At 46.3% G+C, this 19,230-nt stretch overlaps 1 protein-coding gene across 1 annotated transcript in view; it reads left to right on the top strand.

Moving 5' to 3' along the window:
- The window catches only part of LOC114484048 (zinc finger protein 211-like), a 30,987-nt gene extending 20,653 nt beyond the window's left edge, over positions 1-10,334 (top strand). The window contains exons 3-5 of the mRNA XM_024116958.3: positions 2,177-2,501; positions 4,779-4,905; positions 6,314-10,334. Coding sequence (XP_023972726.1) covers positions 2,469-2,501; positions 4,779-4,905; positions 6,314-7,611 — 1,458 coding nt within the window. The 5' untranslated portion in view covers positions 2,177-2,468 and the 3' untranslated portion in view covers positions 7,612-10,334. The remainder of the gene's footprint in view (positions 1-2,176; positions 2,502-4,778; positions 4,906-6,313) is intronic.
- Positions 10,335-19,230: the final 8,896 nt, after the last annotated feature.

Here is a 19,230-nt window from a genome sequence, read left to right as displayed (position 1 = left end):
TTGTATCCCTGGGATAAATCCCACTTGATCATGGTGTATGATCCTTTTAATGTGTTGTTGGATTCTGTTTACTAGTATTTTGTTGAGGATTTTTGCATCACTGTTCATCAGTGATATTGGTCTGTAATTTTCTTTTTTTGTGATACCTTTGTCTGGTTTTGGTATCAGGGTGATGGTGGCCTCATAGAATGAGCTTGGGGAAGAGTTTGAAAAGGATAGGTGTTAACTCTTTTCTAAATGTTTGTTGGAATTCGCCTGTGCAGCCACCTGGTCCTGGACTTTTGTTTGTTGGAAGATTTAAAATTACAGTTTCAATTTCATTACTTGTGATTGGTCTGTTTATATTTTCTAATTCTTCGTGGTTCAGTCTTGGAAATTTGTATGTTTCCAAGAATTTGTCCGTTTCTTCCAGGTTGTCCATTTTATTGGCACAGAGTTGCTTGTAGTAGTCTCTTATGATGCTTTGTATTTCTGCGGTGTCAGTTGTAATTTCTCCTTTCCATTTCTTTTTAAAAAATATTTATTTATTTTTGGCACACGGCCTTCTCTTTAGGTGTGACACACTGGCTTGAGTGTGTGGCTCAGTAGTTGCAGCGTGCAGGCTTAGTTGCCCCACGGCATGTGGGATCCTAGTTCCCCAACCAGGGATCGAACCAGCATCCCCTGCATTGCAAGACAGTTTCTTTATTTAAAAAAAAAATTTATTTTTTTGGCTGCATTGGGTCTTTGTTGCTGTGTGCAGGCTTTCCTCTAGTTGCAGCAAACAGGGGCTACTCTTTGTTGCAGTGCTTGGGCTCTAGGCGCACGGGCTTCAGTAGTTATGGCCCGTGGGCTTAGTTGCTCCGTGGCATGTGGGATCTTCCTGGACCAGGGATCGAATCCCTGTCACCTGCATTGGCAGGCGCATTCTTAACCACTGCACCACCAGGGAATCCCGTTTGCTCTTTAGTTCTTCTAGGTCCTTGATAAGCATTTCTTCCATTTTCTCGATTCGCGATTTTGGATCATCTTTACTATCATTATTCTTAATTCTTTTTCATTAGGTTGCCTATTTTATCTTCATTTATTTGGTCTTGTAGGTTTTTGCCTTGCTCCTTCATCTGTAACATATATTTTTTTGTCATTTCATTTTTTTTTTTTTTTTTTTTTTTGATGAGTGGGGCTGTGTTCCTGTCTTCCTGGTTATTTGGCCTAAGGTATCCAGCACTAGAGTTCGTAGGCTGTTGAGTAGAGCCAGGTCTTGGTGAGGAGGTCATTCCTCAAAAGTTTCTGCTTTTAATCAGATAAGGGATGTTCTGGGAAGGTTTCTTTCTGCATGTGTTGATTCTCATCTGCCTCCAGCTCAAGATAATCCCTTTGTCAATGTGGCATATTTTGGTCCCCTGCCTTTGTATCTGATAAATTCAGCAGAAACACTCTTTCTCATAGTAAGAGTTGCTTCTCTGCAGGGAGAGTCTTATCATCTAATCAACTGAGAATCTGAATGTTTTCTCTGTGGGGTTTATCTAATGTATTCACTCTTCAGAGGCTCTGTGTAAGCACTTAGTGACTTACCTAGATGGTACTTTGAATAGGGCTCCATCACGTGGAATATAAAATCTGTTGTTTCCCCAAGAAAATTATGAGCTTTGTAATGTTTTCTAAATCAAGATCCCAAAAGTTTTCCTTGGTGCAGTTATTGTATTTTTTCAAGAATTCACATATTTTGGAAATGTTCTTAGTGCTTATGAAGTCACCCAATGTGGTTTGGGCATGCACACGCACTTGTAGGGAGTGCTTGTCCCTTGTCAGTTTACGTGGTATTTTTAGTTAGAACTGCTTAGCATCTTTCATACCAAATGATTTATATACATGTAGATTAGCAAATCACTGTCACTAAATCATTCTCACAGAGAGCGGGTGTGATCTTTGGCAGCTAAATTCAAGAGTAAATATCTCAAGGGAGTTCCCTGGTGGTCCAATGGTTAGGACTCTGTGCTTTCAATGCCAAGGGCGGGGGTTCCAGCCCTGGTTGGGGAACTAAGATCCCACAAGCTGCAAGCCATGGCCAAAAAGTAAATACCTCAAAACATCCTTAAAGATTTTATATCTTCATCTATTTAAACTCATTCAGTAGATAAAATACACAGTTTTATCCACTGCTTTAATTCAGTGTTTTATTTACTCTTTAATTCAGTGTTTTATTCACTGCTGTGAGAACTACATTGCCCAGAGGACCCTGAGCCAGCAAATTCACGTCAGCGTGGAGCCAATGAAGGTCCAGGACAGGGGCATTTCCATGCGTGCCATCGTGTCAGGGCGGGACTTCCGGCATTCTCCTAGTGGCAGTCTTTTTCCTACTCAGAGGTTCCACAGCTCTGGGTCTGGTCCGAGGTGACCAAACTAAAGAGGAGACACGACCAAGAGGAATTGTTGTCCTTGCTGCACAGAGTCGGATCTGAAGCACTGGGCTCCACCCACAGACTCCAATGGCGGCGGCGGTGCTGAGGGACCCGCCTCAGGTAAACGCTCGTCCTCCAGGCCCTCACCACCCTCACTCCTCCAGACGCTAAAGCCCCGAGTGCAGGGCACTTGCTCCCATGCCCGCAGCCCAGGCCCCGGTGTCCAGGATGGTGAGGCGGCCATGGGTGGGGCCCTGTTTCTGACAGACAGTGTGATGGCGCGTGGGAGAGGCTCACAGGTGGAGGGATCGTCAGGTGTATAGGTTTGGAGGTCGGAGGATTCGGGAAACCTGTTTCTTTAGGGAACAGATAATTGAGATGGAGTGGCCCCTAGATTGGCAGGCTCAGGGGGTTGTTTCTTCATTCTGAAGGCCCTGGGAACCGTGGGGAATTTCAACAAAGAAAACAAATGAAGTTTTCCAAGAGGCTTTTAAAGGAAGAACAGACTGGAGAGGGATGATGACAGTGAAGCACAGGGAGACTGAGTTCTTGTGCAGGTCACATAGCTGCTAAGAGTCAGCACTGAGGCCTGAATCCCAGAGTTTAGACAGCCTGAGGTCTCTTTGCTCCAGTGGTGAGCAGAGCTATAATGGAGACCAGAGCCCACTGAGCTCCACCATGGTTGCCTGCCTCCACTGACCTCTGCCCAGTGGTTCCCATAACAGTTGAAGTGCTTTTAGAATCTACACAAGTAGGAGGGTGTCCCAGGGTCTCACTGATCATGACCCTATGCATGTGGTGTCTGGGGTTGTGGTAGCCTGGGACCCTTCACCTGCCATTCTCCCAGCCCTTAGTCTGGGACCCTGGAGAAACATCAACCGAGGTTGGAGGTTATATGGAGGTGTTCCCAATTCCAGAAATTAGTAAAGTCGTCAAGGGCATAGGTACCAGTATGTGCTAGATGCTTGAAGGTGAGGCCAAGCTGGGAATATTCAGGGAAATGTAAGTCTCCTTCTGATGAGAACAGAGCAGGGAGGCAGGACTCAGGCCTGGAATGTCTCCCTGAGAAGTGGGTGTTGATTTTGGAGGTGGTAGGAGCAGTGGGGGGGATTGGGTCATAAGATGTAGGTGAACTTACACATGCCTTAACCTGTTCTATCTAGCTGCAGGGAAGAAAGGTCTAGAAATTTGAGACAGAGTTCAGCATTAGATACACATGGGTGGTGACTGCTTGGTGGATTGGGTGGGGCTTTCTGTCACATTTAGGAAGGGGAATTCTTGTCCTGGTGGTAATATTATTAACAGGTCAGGAAGAAGAGAGTAGGTGTCAATTCTGGGTCTCTTTCTTGGGCACCAGGTTGGAGGAAGTGGTCTCTCAGACATCGGTAAAAGGTTTTAAGAGAGGTAACCATTGAGGGAGGAGAGGATAATCTAGCAGCCACGGTTTCCAAGGGAAGAGTGGACATGCGGTGAATGCAGAGGCCTATGAGTAACTGAGGCAGGATGACCCTGAGGATGGGGCTGCTGCTTATTCACCATTCTTGACTTACCAGAATTTTGTGGTGACCTTTCGTGGATCCTCTGAGGGTGGTTGACGAGCTGAGGGATGAATACTCGGCCCCACGTTACGGGTGGAATTATGACCCCCTAAAGTCTTATGTTGAAGTATTAATCCCTAGTAACTCAGCATGTGACTGTGTTTGGAGATAGGGTTTTTTATTAGTATGAACCCTCATCCAACATGTCCAATGTCCTTGTAATAACAGGAAAATTGGGCTCAGACACAGAAAGAAGACCAAGTGAAGTCACAGGGAAATGACAGCCATCAATAAGCCAAGGATTGAGGCTGTAAACGCAACCAACCCTGCTAACACTTGAACTGTCAGAAGATAATTTTTGTTGTTTAAGCTGGCCACTATGTGGTACTTTGTTATGGTAGCCCTAGCAGGAGATGGGGTCCTGCAGAGGTCTGTAGTAGCAGGGCACTCTCGATGCTGTATGGTGAGTAACAGGAAGACAAATGGAATTCCTGTGGCCATGGGGATGCACTTATGGGGTGCACAGATGCAAGAGGTGCTAAGAAAGATGTGCACATGGGGAGGGAGCATGAGCTGATGATTCCACATCCTTGGTATTAGGGACTTAAGAGTGCAGGTTGAGTCTACATTTGGTTGTACCTGGGAGGTGCGCTTTGGGGTATCCCAGGGATATGGCCTGGCTGGGGGCTGGTGGGGCCCTGCAGGCAGGACCATGAGGAGAGAGTGACATTAGTGGCACCAGGGCCTGGTGTCACCTCCGAGTTGGAGAGCTTGGGAGGAGGGTAAGATGTGTGGGTGATGGGTTGTGGGTCCTTGGGAGAGAGGCTTTTTGTGATTTCATTTCTCCCCATCATGGCAGGGTAGTGTGACCTTTGAAGACGTGGTTGTGTACTTCTCCTGGGAGGAGTGGGGGCTCCTTGATGAGGCTCAGAGATGCCTGTACCACGATGTCATGCTGGAGAACTTTGCACTTGTGACCTCACTGGGTAAGGCCCTGGCACCCACCCCAGTACCTTGGGCTAGACTCTGATCTTCTCACATTTGAACAGTAAATTCTGCCTCCTTTCCCAGTTCCCTGGCTGGGAGCTGTGGTCAACAGGGCTGGGCTGAGCGACTGCCCTCTTCTTGAACCTGCAGCCACTGGTGTGCTGCCCCAGTGAGCCTGATGGATCACACCTTACTTGCCCTCCCCCTGGCTGGGTAACTGTCCAGATCCATGGCTCCTGCCCAGGTTTTTCTCGCTGAGCGACTGCCCTCTTCTTGAACCTGCAGCCACTGGTGTGCTGCCCCAGTGAGCCTGATGGATCACACCTTACTTGCCCTCCCCCTGGCTGGGTAACTGTCCAGATCCATGGCACCTGCCCAGGTTGATCTCCTTTCTGTTGACTTTCTTCCTGTCTGTGCCAGCAGTTGCCGTTGCTAATATGTTGACTACCTTCGGGGACGATGGGCTTTTTTTTTTTTTGGCCATGCCCCATGGCTTGTGGGATCTTAGTTCCCCAACCAGGGATTAAACCTGGGCCCTTGGCAGTGAAAGTGCAGAATCCTAACCCCGGGACTGAGAGGGAATTCCCATGGGCTATTCTTATAATATGCAGAATTGCTCTGGGCCAATGCTAGTCCATCACCTGTCCTGTCGTTGCCTTAGGACTCAGGTCCCAGGCAGTTGTTCAACTGGGGTTCAGAAAGAAGAGTGCTGGGATGGACATGACTCCAGCCATGGCGAGGTGGGCTCAGAGCAGGTCTCTCTTTGGTGAATGGCACCTGACGGAGGGCATGACATCAAGACTGTATTCAGATCATATGGAACCTGTCCTGTGTCCACCATTGTGTTGATGGTGATGCTAGTGACCACACCTCATTTCTACCTTTCCTTCCTTACTCTGGACACTTCTATAACTTCTGATTCTTCTCTGGGTCCCTGGCTGTCCCCACCTTTCTACCTTCATGTGTCACCTTTTCTCTACTGTTCCCTCTACAATGTTCCCCCAGATTAGGTCCCACATAATGTGTTGCAAGGCATGCACATATCATTAAATAGACTTTGAATACCGTGTAGTCAGTTGCAACCATATTTTCCTGGGCCTGGATACTTGAACACAGCACTCAAATGTCATCAGCAGCCAAGGCCCACCTGAAGGGTGTTGGCAGAGAAGTGAATGGGCGACGTTTCTTCCTGTGCTGCATGCCACCCTGACAGCCCCCATCTTGCGAGGGCTCCCTACTTCTTAGGGCTTTCAGAGTCCCTGTACTGCAAAGCAGCTCTTTCGTCAACCTCATATTGAAAACAATCCAATGGCCTCATTCTTTGGTGTGTCTGACACATTTGTGTTGGGGCTGCCCCCCCCACCACCAAAGACAACATGCATTTCACCAGCATTTCTGTGCTTTCAGGTTGTTGGTATGGAATGGAGGATGAGGAGGCATTTTCTGTGCAGAGTGTTTCTGTAGAACAAATGTCACTGGGCAAGACTCCAACTCCAGATCCATCCATTCAGAAGACTCACCCCTGTGAGAAGTGTGTCATGGCCAGGAGAGACATTTTGTATCTGCCTGAGTACCAAGGATTGCATCCTGGGCAGAAATCATACACCTGTGAGGCATGTGGAAAACAATTTTGGTTCAGTGCAAACCGTCACCAGCACCAGAAGCACAATGATGAGAAGCCATCCAAAAGGGACATAGATAGGGCCTCATTTGTGACAAGCTACAGGTTCCATGTTTCAGGGAAGACCTTCACCTGTGAGGAAGTTGGGAAGGATTTCCTGGCTATGTTGAATCTTCTCCAGCATCAGGCCACTCTCAAAGGGGCAAAGCCACCCAGCAGTTCCAGGTGTGGGGAGTCCTTTCATGGCGGAAAAAGTCATTACACGTACAGTGAGTATGAGAAATTGTTCAGCTATGAATATACATTTTTTCAGGATGAGCAACTTCACACTAGCGAAAGTTACTATGACTGTGAGAAAGCTTTTAACCAAAGCGCCATCCTTATTAATTGCCAGAGACCTGACACAGGAGCAAGGTCTTATGAGTGCAGTGAATGTGGGAAATCCTTTAGCCAAAGCTACAGACTCATTCAACACCACAGAAGTCACACTGCAGCAAGGCCTTATAAGTGCAATGAATGTGGGAAAGCCTTCAGCTACAAATTAAGACTTGTGCAGCACCTACAAATTCACACTAAAGTGAGGCCTTATGAGTGTGGCGAATGTGGGAAGTCCTTTAGCTACAGCTCCACTCTCATTAAACACCAGAGAGTTCACACTGGAGCAAGGCCTTATAAATGTGGTGAGTGTGGGAATTCCTTTAGCCAAAGCTCCAACCTCATTCAGCACCAGAAGATTCACAGTGGAGCAAGGCCTTATAAGTGCAGTGAATGTGGAAAATCCTTCAGCTACAAATGCAAACTTGTGCAGCACCTGCGAATTCACACTGGAGAAAGGCCTTATGAGTGTGGGGAATGTGGGAAATCCTTTAGCCACAGCTCCACTCTTAATCAACACCAGAGAATTCACACTGGAGCCAGACCATATAAGTGTGACGAGTGTGAGAAATCCTTTAGCCAAAAGTCCAACCTCATTCAGCACCGGAGAGTACACACAGGAGAAAAGCCTTATGAGTGTGGGGAATGTGGGAAGTCCTTTAGTCAAAGCTCCCACATCATTCAACACAGAAAACTTCACACCAGATAACCTCATGAATGCAGTGACTGGGAGAAAACCAGTTACAGCCAATGGTCTGTAATTCAACAGAAGTTCACAGCCTGGATAAATTTTATTTGTGCAGCAAAGTTGGGAAAACCTTCATCTAAAGGTCTCTGAGACCTACAGGGAACATGGGTTTTCAGTGTACTAGAACTAGAGTGTCTTTGTGAGGGAGCCATCTGCTTGATGTTGAACCTCATACAGCTGAGCATCCAGAGTGGGAAGGTTCCCCGTGAGTTCTAGGTTTGTGGAAAGCTTTTAGGATCCTCTTTGCATATTCTACTGCTGGCTCCATTGCCTGAATTATGTCCCTTCCAGTTTCTGTGGCAGAAGCCTCACCTCTACCACTTAGTAGTTTCCAGGTTCCAATAGTATGTATGTCCCTTGCAGTGATCAAGGAAGGCAGATGTCTCTGTCCCATTCTCTGCAGAACAGTAGGAGGAGTAATTTTCAAGGGAGGAAGCACCTCTAGTGCCTCTGTGAGAAGTATAAATCAGTTCCCTTTTCCCAAGGATATCATATAATGCTGAGCACTACTGTGGGGAAGCTGTTCCCCAGGTACTGCAAAGGAATCACGTGCCTTCATGTCTAGAGTTGGGTTTTCTGGTGTTGGTTGTAAGACAGGGGTGAGGCTGGAACCTAAATTCACACACACTGGATGTGATTCATATGCACTGGAGGAAGCTGTGGCAGTGAGAGAGGTGTGCCTCTTCTAAAGGTGCCTCCACAAATGTTCAGTGACTGTGGCTACATTGTATTGGATGAGGTGTACATGCCATAGCTGTGTTCTTCCTGTAGCTGCTGTCATTGTCAGAGCAAATAAAGCTTTATATATTTATGTAGCCTCGGGGCTGTTCACTCTAAGGATACTGCTGCATGGAGAAGAAAATGAGAATAGACAGAAGGGAGATCCTGAAGCCCAGAGATACAGTTTTTGTGACCTAGCAGCTGTTCCCACCAACTCAGAAATGATCTTTATGAATACTTTTTGCCCTGTTGGAGGGCTGCCCTTCCCAATCTTTCTAAACCTCTGGTTATGAAAAAAATGGGGGGAATTAGATTTCTATTTAAACAAATTCTTACAAAAGTTTATTGACATATAATTGATTTAAATTGTACAGTGTGGTTAGTTTTGACATAGTGTAGAAACCATTAAAAATAATCCTCATGGTTATCATATCTGTAATTCATAGTTACTTCCCTTTTATTTTTGGCCACACCACACAGCTTGTGGGATCAAGCCTAGGTCGTGGCAGTGAAAGCCCAGAATCCTAACCCCTAGGCTAGCAGAGAATACCCTTTTAAAATCTCTTCCTGCCCTCACAACTACTGATTTACTTTTTGACAGTAAATTAGTTTGTTTCATAGAATTTTGTTTACTTTTTAAAAATTGTGTTTTCCCTCCCTGCTGCATTATTTTCTGATTCATAAATGTTTATGTAAATACTTCATTCTTTTTATAGTTGAGTACTAGATCCTGTCTAGATGAACCACAATTCGTTTTCCCACTTTTCTGTTAATGGCCATTTTGGCTTGTTTCCAATTTTCGGCCGTTACAAATAAAGCCTTATGTATATACACAATGGAAAGGAACGGCAGTGAAGCCTTTTTTTTTTCATGTTAGGCGTAACTTGTTTCATCTAGCCCCACTATATTAGTGAATTATATAACACATAAACCTCTTCAGAGTCCATTTCTAAGATATAAACCTTTCATAGCTCCAATATCAGTGCTCAGACTTACCCACTTGAAAGCTTTTGTGTTTCATAAATCTCTTAACCTATAGCTAGGTAGATATTACATCTCTGAAGTTCCCCAATCATCATTCCACTAGAGTTTGCAACATGTTTGCAACAACATTCTAGATGTGGTTTGTTGAGTCTCTCAAACTATTTAACATGCTGACTGCCCCACCAATTTGAAGAAATTAGGGTGGGCAAGTTGAAGTGTTGATGGTGCACATCTATCTGTTGCATTGTTTTTACTACCACAGCTCCACACAGCCAGGAAATTTTTCAGGTACTGTATGTGCAAGAGTGTGAGGAACTCTCCTTCCTACACCCTAATTCCCAACCCTTCTGGTGTAAATTTGCAAAGGAAAGGTGAACCCGTGGAACCTAATAAAGGCAGAGCTTCAGGTCCATGCTCCCTCCACCCACAACCTCACTGTGGCATGCCCCCAGGGTGCCCTCCAGGATCTGTGAGTAATGTTCCTCAAGTTTGATAGTTTCGAGGTACTTCCTACCACCTCTTGCAGTTCTCTTATCATGATCATAGGTAGGAAGCACTTCAAAAAACTAAGAACTGCAAGGGGTGGCCCAGCCACAGTGTTGGTTGGCCCTGGTGGAGGTATAAGTGTCTCTTCCAGGTGAGCCTTGGGCATTGCCAGCTGAGAGTCACTACTGCCACTAGGCTGGGAACCAGAACATACTAGCCTCAAAGTGACTTGAAAGGAGTGAAAAGACCTGTCATTTCACATGGTACTAAAAAGTACCCCCTCAGAGAGCACTCCACAACTATAAGCAGAAAAAAAATCACAACCTGTATGTAATTTTTTGTAAAGCACAGTAAGTGCACCAATGGAAATATTTGAGCCCTGACTTTTGCAAGACTTTAATTGTAGTGGTAAAGTGGAATAGAATCCTACATAAAAACACAGGAAACTTATGGAATATTTCTATTATCATTTTCACATTAACAGTATTTTTTGATCACCCTAGAATGTTTTCTTCAAGAAAATTCAAATGATTAAAACAGTCTTCACCCTGTGATAGGTATAAATCCACTTCACTTGGGAAACTTGGAATTTTGATAAGTAAACATTTAAGAGAAATATCCCTAAGCAAATCACAGTATCTTTGGAAGGATACATAATAAATTGTGACAAAGTTTAACTCCAACTCCATCCAGTGATACCTTTGAATGAGGAGGAAGGGGGATTGGGAAAGTAAAAGGGAAAAGAAGTACATTTTTATATGTTTGCTTTAAAAAATGCCCTGGGGATTTGATAGCTGGATTTAGTCAGCCAGGATTAGCTAGGGGAAAACATCTAATCCCTGAAAACTACTTGGTATCAGAGAAGAGTCATCAAAAGATGCTGAGATCTGAGAAGTAACCCCACACATGGCTGTGCTGAATTTCCGTCAGCCCTCAAAACTTCATGAAACTGGCCCAAACTGGGGGAAATGCACATCAGAGCATTTATTTGTTGCTTTTGAACACACGTACTTAAAAATCCCTACTGTGTGTGCCACACATTATTCTAAAAAATAAAATTTGAAAATTAATAAAGTTAATAGGATGAAAGTTTCTAAGGGGAAAGGCTGACTTAGAGTAACAAGTGCAGGGGATTGGGCTCTAAATTAAACTTTGGGGGAAAAGAAAAAAGCCTCATGCGTAGGGCTTCCCTGGTGATGCAGTGGTTGAGAATCTGCCTGCCAATGCGGGGGACACAGGTTCAAATCCCTGGTCCGGGAAGATCCCACATGCCACGGAGCAACTAAACCCGTGCGCGACAACTACTGAGCCTGTGGGCCACAACTACTGCACCCACGTGGCACAACTACTGAAGCCTGTGCGCCTACAGCCCCTGCTCCACAGTGAGAGAAGCTACGGCAATGAGAGGCCTGTGCACTGCAATGAAGAGTAGCCCACACTCCCCGCAACTAGAGAAAGCCCAAGCAACGAAGACCCAACACACAGCCAAAAAATAAATTTATTTTTTTAAAAAAAGCCTCACGGGTAAAGGATGTTCCACATCCACATTTTTTTTTTTTTTTTTTTTTTGGTGGTATGCCGGCCTCCCCCGCCGCGGAGTACAGGCTCCGGACGCGCAGGCCCAGCAGCCATGGCTCACGGGCCCAGCCGCTCCGCGGCATGGGGGATCCTCCCAGACCGGGGCGCGAACCCGGTTCCACTGCATCGGCAGGCGGACGCGCAACCACCGCGCCACCAGGGAAGCCCCCACATCCACATTGCTCCGCGGCATGGGGGATCCTCCCAGACCGGGGCGCGAACCCGGTTCCACTGCATCGGCAGGCGGACGCGCAACCACCGCGCCACCAGGGAAGCCCCCACATCCACATTTGATGAAGGTGAGGGCATGAGATTTGGGGGGTGGGGGGAAACACCATGGTAACGTGCCTGAGGCCAGAATATACTTTCAGCTGTTCAAGGAAAAGACCAGTGCAGAGGTCAGAGATGTCACTGGGCCACAGATAAGACACTATTCCACTGCAAGGATTCAGACTTAGAAGAAAAGAGTTATATTTTTGGCGGGGGTCATAGTATTTTGAGAGCACATCCTGTCAAAGGGAAGCACACAATAGGCAGCCCAGCTCACGAACCGTTAAACGCAGGAAGGGGCAAATTGCCAAGGGGAAAAGAGGGATGCCCCCTTACCCAGAGGTGGTGGAATAGGCCCTGTGACAGCACCGCCAGCCGCGCACCCGGGAGGTACGCCCCACAGCAACGGATCGTCAAGCAACGCTCAGAGAGGCATAGCCCCAGGAGGAAGCCGGGTCCACAAGTGAGTTCAAGATGTTAGCGACCACCAGATCCCGCAATTCACGTGAATTTTCGCAGTTAGCGGCGTTATTCATAACTGCACCAGCAGAGGGACCCCACCGCCAAGAGTCAGACAAACTTTGTTGGCGGGGAACCCCCACCCCCGCACAACCCCAGAGGGTGCGGGTCAGGAGGCGCGAGGAGACCTCTGAGGAGTCATAGGGTTTGAAGCCAGGGTGTGCAGCACGACCTTAGGAGCCAGACGAACAGCCCACGGTCGCCCACGAGTTCCCACCTCCCCCGCGACGCAGAGTGCACACTGCCCGCCGGCCGCAGTGTCCTGGCTGCGGGAGGGAGAGGTGGGGCGGAGTCCACCTACCGGAACCTCACGCGAGCCCATTGCCCAGACCGTTGGGCCCTCCGTGGGCCTCCCCGCACAGCCTGGTCTGGCCCGGTTCCCATCTCCGGACCCGGGAGACCCCCTCCAGCTCCCCTCGGCGGCCGGAGGAGCCCCAGCGGAGGCTGGTCGTTCTGGCCGGGCGGCCGCAGCCTCTTCCCCATGAGTCTGCAGGTACAACCTCCGGAGAAAGCACGAGGCGCGCCCGCCCGGCAAGACCGGGACGATCCCGCCAATCCCGCCGGCCTCCCGGAACTCTGCGTCGGGCATCGCGGCCGAATCCCATCCCCTGAAGACATTGCCCGAGCTCCGGAAGGGAAGGGACAATATAAACGTGGCTTTCAGGCTTTCCTGGTGGCGCGGTGGTTGGGAATCCGCCTGCTGATGCGGGGGACGTGGGTTCGTGCCACGGTCCGGGAGGATCCCGCATGCCGCGGAGCGGCTGGGCCCGTGAGCCATGGCCGCTGAGCCTGCGCGTCCGGAGCCTGAGCTCCGCAACGGGAGAGGCCGCAGCAGTAAGAAGCCCGCGTACCGCAAAAAAGAAAAAAAAAAACAAAAACAAAAAACGTGGCTGCCAAATGGCGCCCGACAACCGGCGCCAACGTCAGCGGGACGGATTCGGATCCCGGACCGACGAGGGCGCACCGCCGGCCCCCCGGGGTGCTGGACCTTGTCCCGGCCTACCTCGGAGCGCGTCTCTCAGCCCGGGACCGTCACTCGGGCTGCCCAGAATGGCACCAGCGAGTTCCCGGGAGGACTTAGAAAAATTCTGCAGCAGGCAGAGTACACCTAAAACCATACAAAGATTCATGGAGAACAACGGGTGAAATTTTTTTTTGAGGGGGGCTGAGCCGTGTGCCTTTGCGATCTTAGTTCCCGAATCAGGGGGATGAACCCGCGTCCTTGGCAGTAAAAGTGCCGAGTCCTAATCTCAGGACCGCCAGGGATTGCCCGGATATTTTAATTCTATCATTTTGAGCAGAGGTCTTTCTAAAGCATAAAAAAAAAAAGCCCAGAAGACATGAAGGAAATAATTTATAACTTGACCACATAGAAGTTTAAACAAAATCTGTCTCTGCATTGACCATAATAAAGTTCAAAGACAAAAAATGGATGTGGGGAACACTGGTGCTAATGTACATGGAGTGATAAGAATACTGATTTCATCATTACTTTCCATAAAAAATAGGGGAGGATTAATAGCCTTTTACTAAATAAACTTCCAGCATATCTGTACAATGCAACAGCATGAAAGAGACTGTGTGTGTTTGAAGTGAGTTTAATGTTGATGGTGAACTGTTCCATGACATTTTTTCTTAAGGTGCAGAATTTCCTTTGGTTTGGTTTTTTGTGTTTTTTTAAAGTACATATATTTCTATTTTAAAAGATGGACAGGCAAAGGAACTAGAATCGCTACAGCAATTTCAATATCCAAGAATAAAGTTGCCCATAATTTAAGGCTTATTTATAGAGCTGATAGAGACCATGTGATGTTTGCAGTTAGACACGTTGATCAATGGAACACAGAGATCCAAACAAATATGCCTAAGCCCAAGTGACTTTTGGCAAATGTGCAAAAGCAATTCACTGGAGAAAAAATGGCTTCTCTATGATATGGGCAATCGGACATCCACAGCAAAACACAAAAGCAAGCAAGCAAGCAAACAAAAAAACCTTAACCTAAACACCTTAACTTCACACCTCGTACAAACAAATTCAAGATGGAACACTCACGTTAATGTAAAACTTAACACGAGAACACACTTCAGAGGAAAATATTCCAAGAGAAAAAAATGGGGATCTAAGGTCAGGCAAAGAGATTTCAAAATCTGACACCAGAAGTGTGATCCACAAAAAGAAATAGAGACATTGGAAGTTTTCAAAATTAAAAACCTAGGCTGTGAAACACCTTCTGAAGAGGATGAAAGGACCAAGGACTGAAGCAGGGAGAAAACATGAGCAAACCACACATCAGATATGAATATGAAAGAACTCTCAAAACTATTATCTTTTTTAAAAAATCCAAATACAAAATAGACAAAACACAGAACAGGCATTTCACCCAAGAGGAAGAGATACAATTGGATGGCAAATAAGCACGTAAAAAGATATGAGGCATTTCCTGGGAATGCAAGTGAAAATCATAGCGAGATACCTGGACACATCCATCAGAACGCCTTAAACAACATACAGAACGGTAATAAAATGCTGATGAGGTCGAGGAGAAACCCAGTCATTCACGCATCACTGGTGGTAATGTAAAGTGGTACAGCCACTGTGGAAAACACTGTGGCGGCTTCCAAACACACAAATAACCAAAAAAAAAAAAAAGATTTGCAAGTACGGTACAATCTAGAAACTCAACCCCCAGTCAAATAAAAATAGATTGTCAAGTAAAGGATTGACTCAGCAGGTCTAGAATGTTCAGAACCAGCACATTCCAAAGAAAGGTCGGGCCTTGCCTGGCTCCTGGGAAGCCCTTGGAATGCCTGATGAATGTCCTTATTTAGTTGGGGACTTGGATAGTTGAGGCTAACAGTGTGATTTATGGCAGGGGCCTTGGGCCACGTGGTATCAATTTGAGCTCCAGAAAGTCAGCTTTGTGGGGTCCTGTGAGTCCTTCTAGGGAGCGAAACATCAAATTGGAGGGTGATCTGGAGGACCCCACCTATTCCCCCGCTGGACAACACTTATGTTCACGAAAAATCCTAGACTTGAATGGTCTCAGCACCTCTGTTCATCAGAGCCCCAAACTGGAAACAACACGGATTCCTTCAAGGAGTGACTGGTTACAGAAATGGTTGGTGGCAGGGGTAGTCGTGGAAATAGAAGTGTTTGGATATACATAGCAAAGGAAGAATGGACAGGACTGGGCAATGGGTTGTCTATGACATGGGGACATACAGGATGAGGAAACTCTTGTGGAGTGTGGAAAAGTGTCACCACGTGAACAGTGGTACAATCCATTCAGACGGGGGAAGTCTGGGGCGTTGCCAGGGTAAAGAAGAAGAACAAGATTTAAGGGTTGGACCACTTTTAATATGTCATTTCTGTGAGGCATCCAAGTCAGAAAACCAACTAGATGGTTGTATATCTAATTCTGGAAAGAGTTGAAATCTGGGGTTTATAAGCATAGAGTTTGTAATGCCTTAGAAATGGACTAGACCACTCAGAGGTTATTTATTTTTTTTAATCATATCGGTAATAGACTGTAGGGCCCAGCGTGGAGCAACAGATGCACTTCAAGTTTTTAACTCCCAGGCGGAGGAGCCTATGCTGGTGAACAGTGCTGTGGAGGAGCACCAAGAAAGGTAGTAGTGAAATGAGAAACCTCTGGTTGTCAGGAGCCAGAGATAACAGTATTCCAAGAAACCAAGATTAGTGAGCCACTTACCTGAACTGCTCTGAAGGAAACCAGGATATGTCACCCCAAAATATCACCCACTGTTTGGCACACCAATTATTTTGAATTCCAGGCACTTATGACACAGCAGATGCAGGAAGGATGCTCTGACACTCCTTTTTCTTCCTGAGAGCAGGAGATAAAACTCCCATGTGAAAGGTACCCTCCCTGTACCAGGAGGAAGACATTCTTAATCACCAGAGACAGGAAATGTGAGTGGGAGAACTGGGGACTGAGCAGTTTGTACCAACAAAACCTAATCTCATGCCTATCTTCCTAGTTCACTTCTTCACCATGAACTACCCACAGCCCAGACCCCTTTGTCTTGTCAATTCTTCACAAATTGATTCTTTGTCTAAAAGATATAAAAGCTTCCTGTTCTTGTCACATCTTTGGGTCTTCGATCTCTCATGAAAGCTCCCATGTACACGTAAACATTTAATAAAATGTGTGTGCTCTTCTTCTATTAATCTGTCTTTTGTCAGTTTCAACCTTAGGCCCAGTCAGAGACCCTAAAAAGAGGGAAGAGGAGAATTTTTCCTTCCCTACAGCTGTTAGAATGTCCAGTAAGATGGTAAATGGAAAGTGAGCATTAGATGTTCACCAAAGAAGTCACTGGTGTCCATGGCAAAAGAGAGCAGTATTTGGAGCCATCTGGTGGGAAACTGTATATACAGTGAAATAAAGAGCAGATGTCAGGTGAAGATATTGAAAGGTTATATGTTAAACAGGCAAGTGTTCACAAAAGTTCAACTCTTTATTGTTTTTTGTTTGTTTTTTTAAAGAGCAGTTTGGGTTCACAGCAAAACTGGAGTACAGTTTGTTCCAATATGCCCCCTCCTCTGCCATCGCTGATTCCCACCACCCCCACAAATAAGAGAGAGAGAGAGTGACCTCAGAGCCTTCCCCTTCTCTACTATCCTATCAACATTCTGCATCAGTGGTTGAGTCTACATGCATTAGGGTTCACTCTTGATGTACATTTTGTGGGTTTTGACCAATCTATCTCACCACTATAGTATCATAGAGAATAGTTTCCATCTTAAAAATCCTGTGCTCCCCCTATTCACCCCCACCCCCAACCCCCGACCCCCTACAACGCCTCGCAACACACTGATCTCTCTACCCTCTCCAAACTTTTGCCTTTTCCGTAATGTCATACATAGTTGGAATCATAGGTGTGTAACCTCTTCAGATTGCCTTCTTTCAGTGAGTAATATGCATTTAAGGTTCCCCTCCTATCGCCTCACAGTTCCATAGCTCGCTCACTTCTTTTTAGCGCCAAATAATTCCTTTGCATGAATGTACCCATCTGTTGTCCGTTCAACTCCTGAGTGACATCTCGGTTGCCTCCCAGCCCTGGCAGTTATGAAAAAAGCCACCGTTAATGTCCACGTGCAGGTTACTGCTGTTTTTGGTGGGGCGTGTGTGTATATATATATTTTTTAAGTGTCTGTAGCTCAAAACAAAACTAGTTCCTCCTACATTTATGTCTTTTACCTCATGTTTAGCTTTTGACAGAAAGAGGGACATTTTTCTGAAACGATGGGCTGGGGAGGCTGAAGTATAAGATGGGTGCAGGCCCATGCATATTCCTTTCTTATGTGGTGGGAAGATGACTCTTGCCGTTTGGGATCTAATTTCTCCGTGAACGATCAGGGAAGATACCAGGCGTAGAGAGGGAGAGTGAAGGTTAGAAAAACATGGAGAAGATTAGTTATAGATGCCGGGGTCTCCAGCACATGAACCTAAAAGATTTCTGGATGTGTACGGCAGATTTGGTGTGTACGACTTTGAATTTACAGTGCTATCATCTAGCCACTTTTGGATGTCACACACCAACTCCTCACCACTAGAAAGAAGAAGGAAGATGGATAAACATGATTGAACCCCACAAATAGCACCTCTGAATCAAGACGGGTGCTCTCTTTGGGCAAACTGTGACTCTAAGTTGTGATCCCAGGGTTGTTTTATTTTACTTTCTGTTTTGTTTTTGGGCCACGCAGCTTCTGGGATCTTAGTTCCCCAACCAGGGATTGAACCTGGGCCCTCTGCAGTGAAAGCACCACGTCCTAACCACTGGACCGCCAGGGAATTCCCCCCCAGGGTTGTTTTAAAGACTGAACTAATAGGAGTTTACACAAGGAGGATGTGAATGTACTTAATGCCACTTATAAATAACAAAATGATTAATTTTATGTGATACATATTTTTAACCACAATTCAAAACAGAACACCCTCTCCCTGACTCAGACTAAGGGAGTTCCTGGTTCTATCAGGGTCATTGGCAGTGTGGAAAACCAGGGGTCAGCAAATAGAAATATTTTCTTCCTCTTGAGGTGAATTAAAAATTGTAAAAGACAGTAGTCGTACGTGCTGTAATTCAAAACAGGAAAGGTAGGGATTAATTTTAGCATTTAAAAGCATACACTGTCCACCTTTCAAAGTATTTACACTACAAATTATGTGTAATTTCTTGGGTCAAGCAGTGCTTGGAAACTTGCAGAGTAACTGAGCCTGTTGCCAAATCTTTTGTTGGTGGCCATGTCTGCAGACTGTGTGTGACCCAAATGGGGTTACGATTGGGGTGGGGGAAGAATTTTGGAGTTTATGTCCATATTTAGTATGTGTAAGAGAGGAAAATGATGTTCCCTCTAGAACCTTCTGAGTATTTGGCTGTAACAAAAAGACGGATCACGAAGAGAAAAACAAGGGCTTCCCTGGTTGGCGCAGTGGTTAAGAATCTGCCTGCCAATGCAGGGGACATGGGTTTGAGCCCTGGCCCGGGAAAATTCCCACATGCCGTGGAGCAACTAAGCCTGTGCGCCACACCTACTGAGCCTGAGCTCTAGAGCCTGCAAGCCACAACTACTGAGCCCACGTGCCACAACTACTGAAGCCTGCGTGCCTAGAGCTTGTGCTACGCAACAAGAGAAGTCACAACAATGAGAAGCCTGCGCACCGCGATGAAGAGTAGCCCCCGCTCACCGCAGTTAGCGAAAGCCCTCGCACAGCAACGAAGACCCAACACAGCCAAAAATAAATAAATAAATTTATAAAAAAGAAGAGAAAAACAAGCAATTTATGAATGAGTGCAGTGCACACCCTGTGGGAGAAACCTAAACCAGAAGTAACTCAAAATGGAGGCTCAGAACTCCAGCTTTTATAGCAACTTCAACAAAGAACAATAAAGTCGTAGAGAAATGACAGGAGAGAGGAAAGGAGTTTTAGGCTTCCACAGGGGGCAAACTGTGGGAAGGGAAATATATGGAGGGAAACTAATGGAGTAAGGTATTGTTTG

This window comes from Physeter macrocephalus, chromosome 17 (assembly GCF_002837175.3).
Source record: "Physeter macrocephalus isolate SW-GA chromosome 17, ASM283717v5, whole genome shotgun sequence".
Classification (NCBI taxonomy): domain Eukaryota; kingdom Metazoa; phylum Chordata; class Mammalia; order Artiodactyla; family Physeteridae; genus Physeter; species Physeter macrocephalus.
The sequence above is the reverse complement of the archived record's forward strand: the minus strand, read 5'-3'. Positions and strand labels throughout refer to the sequence as shown.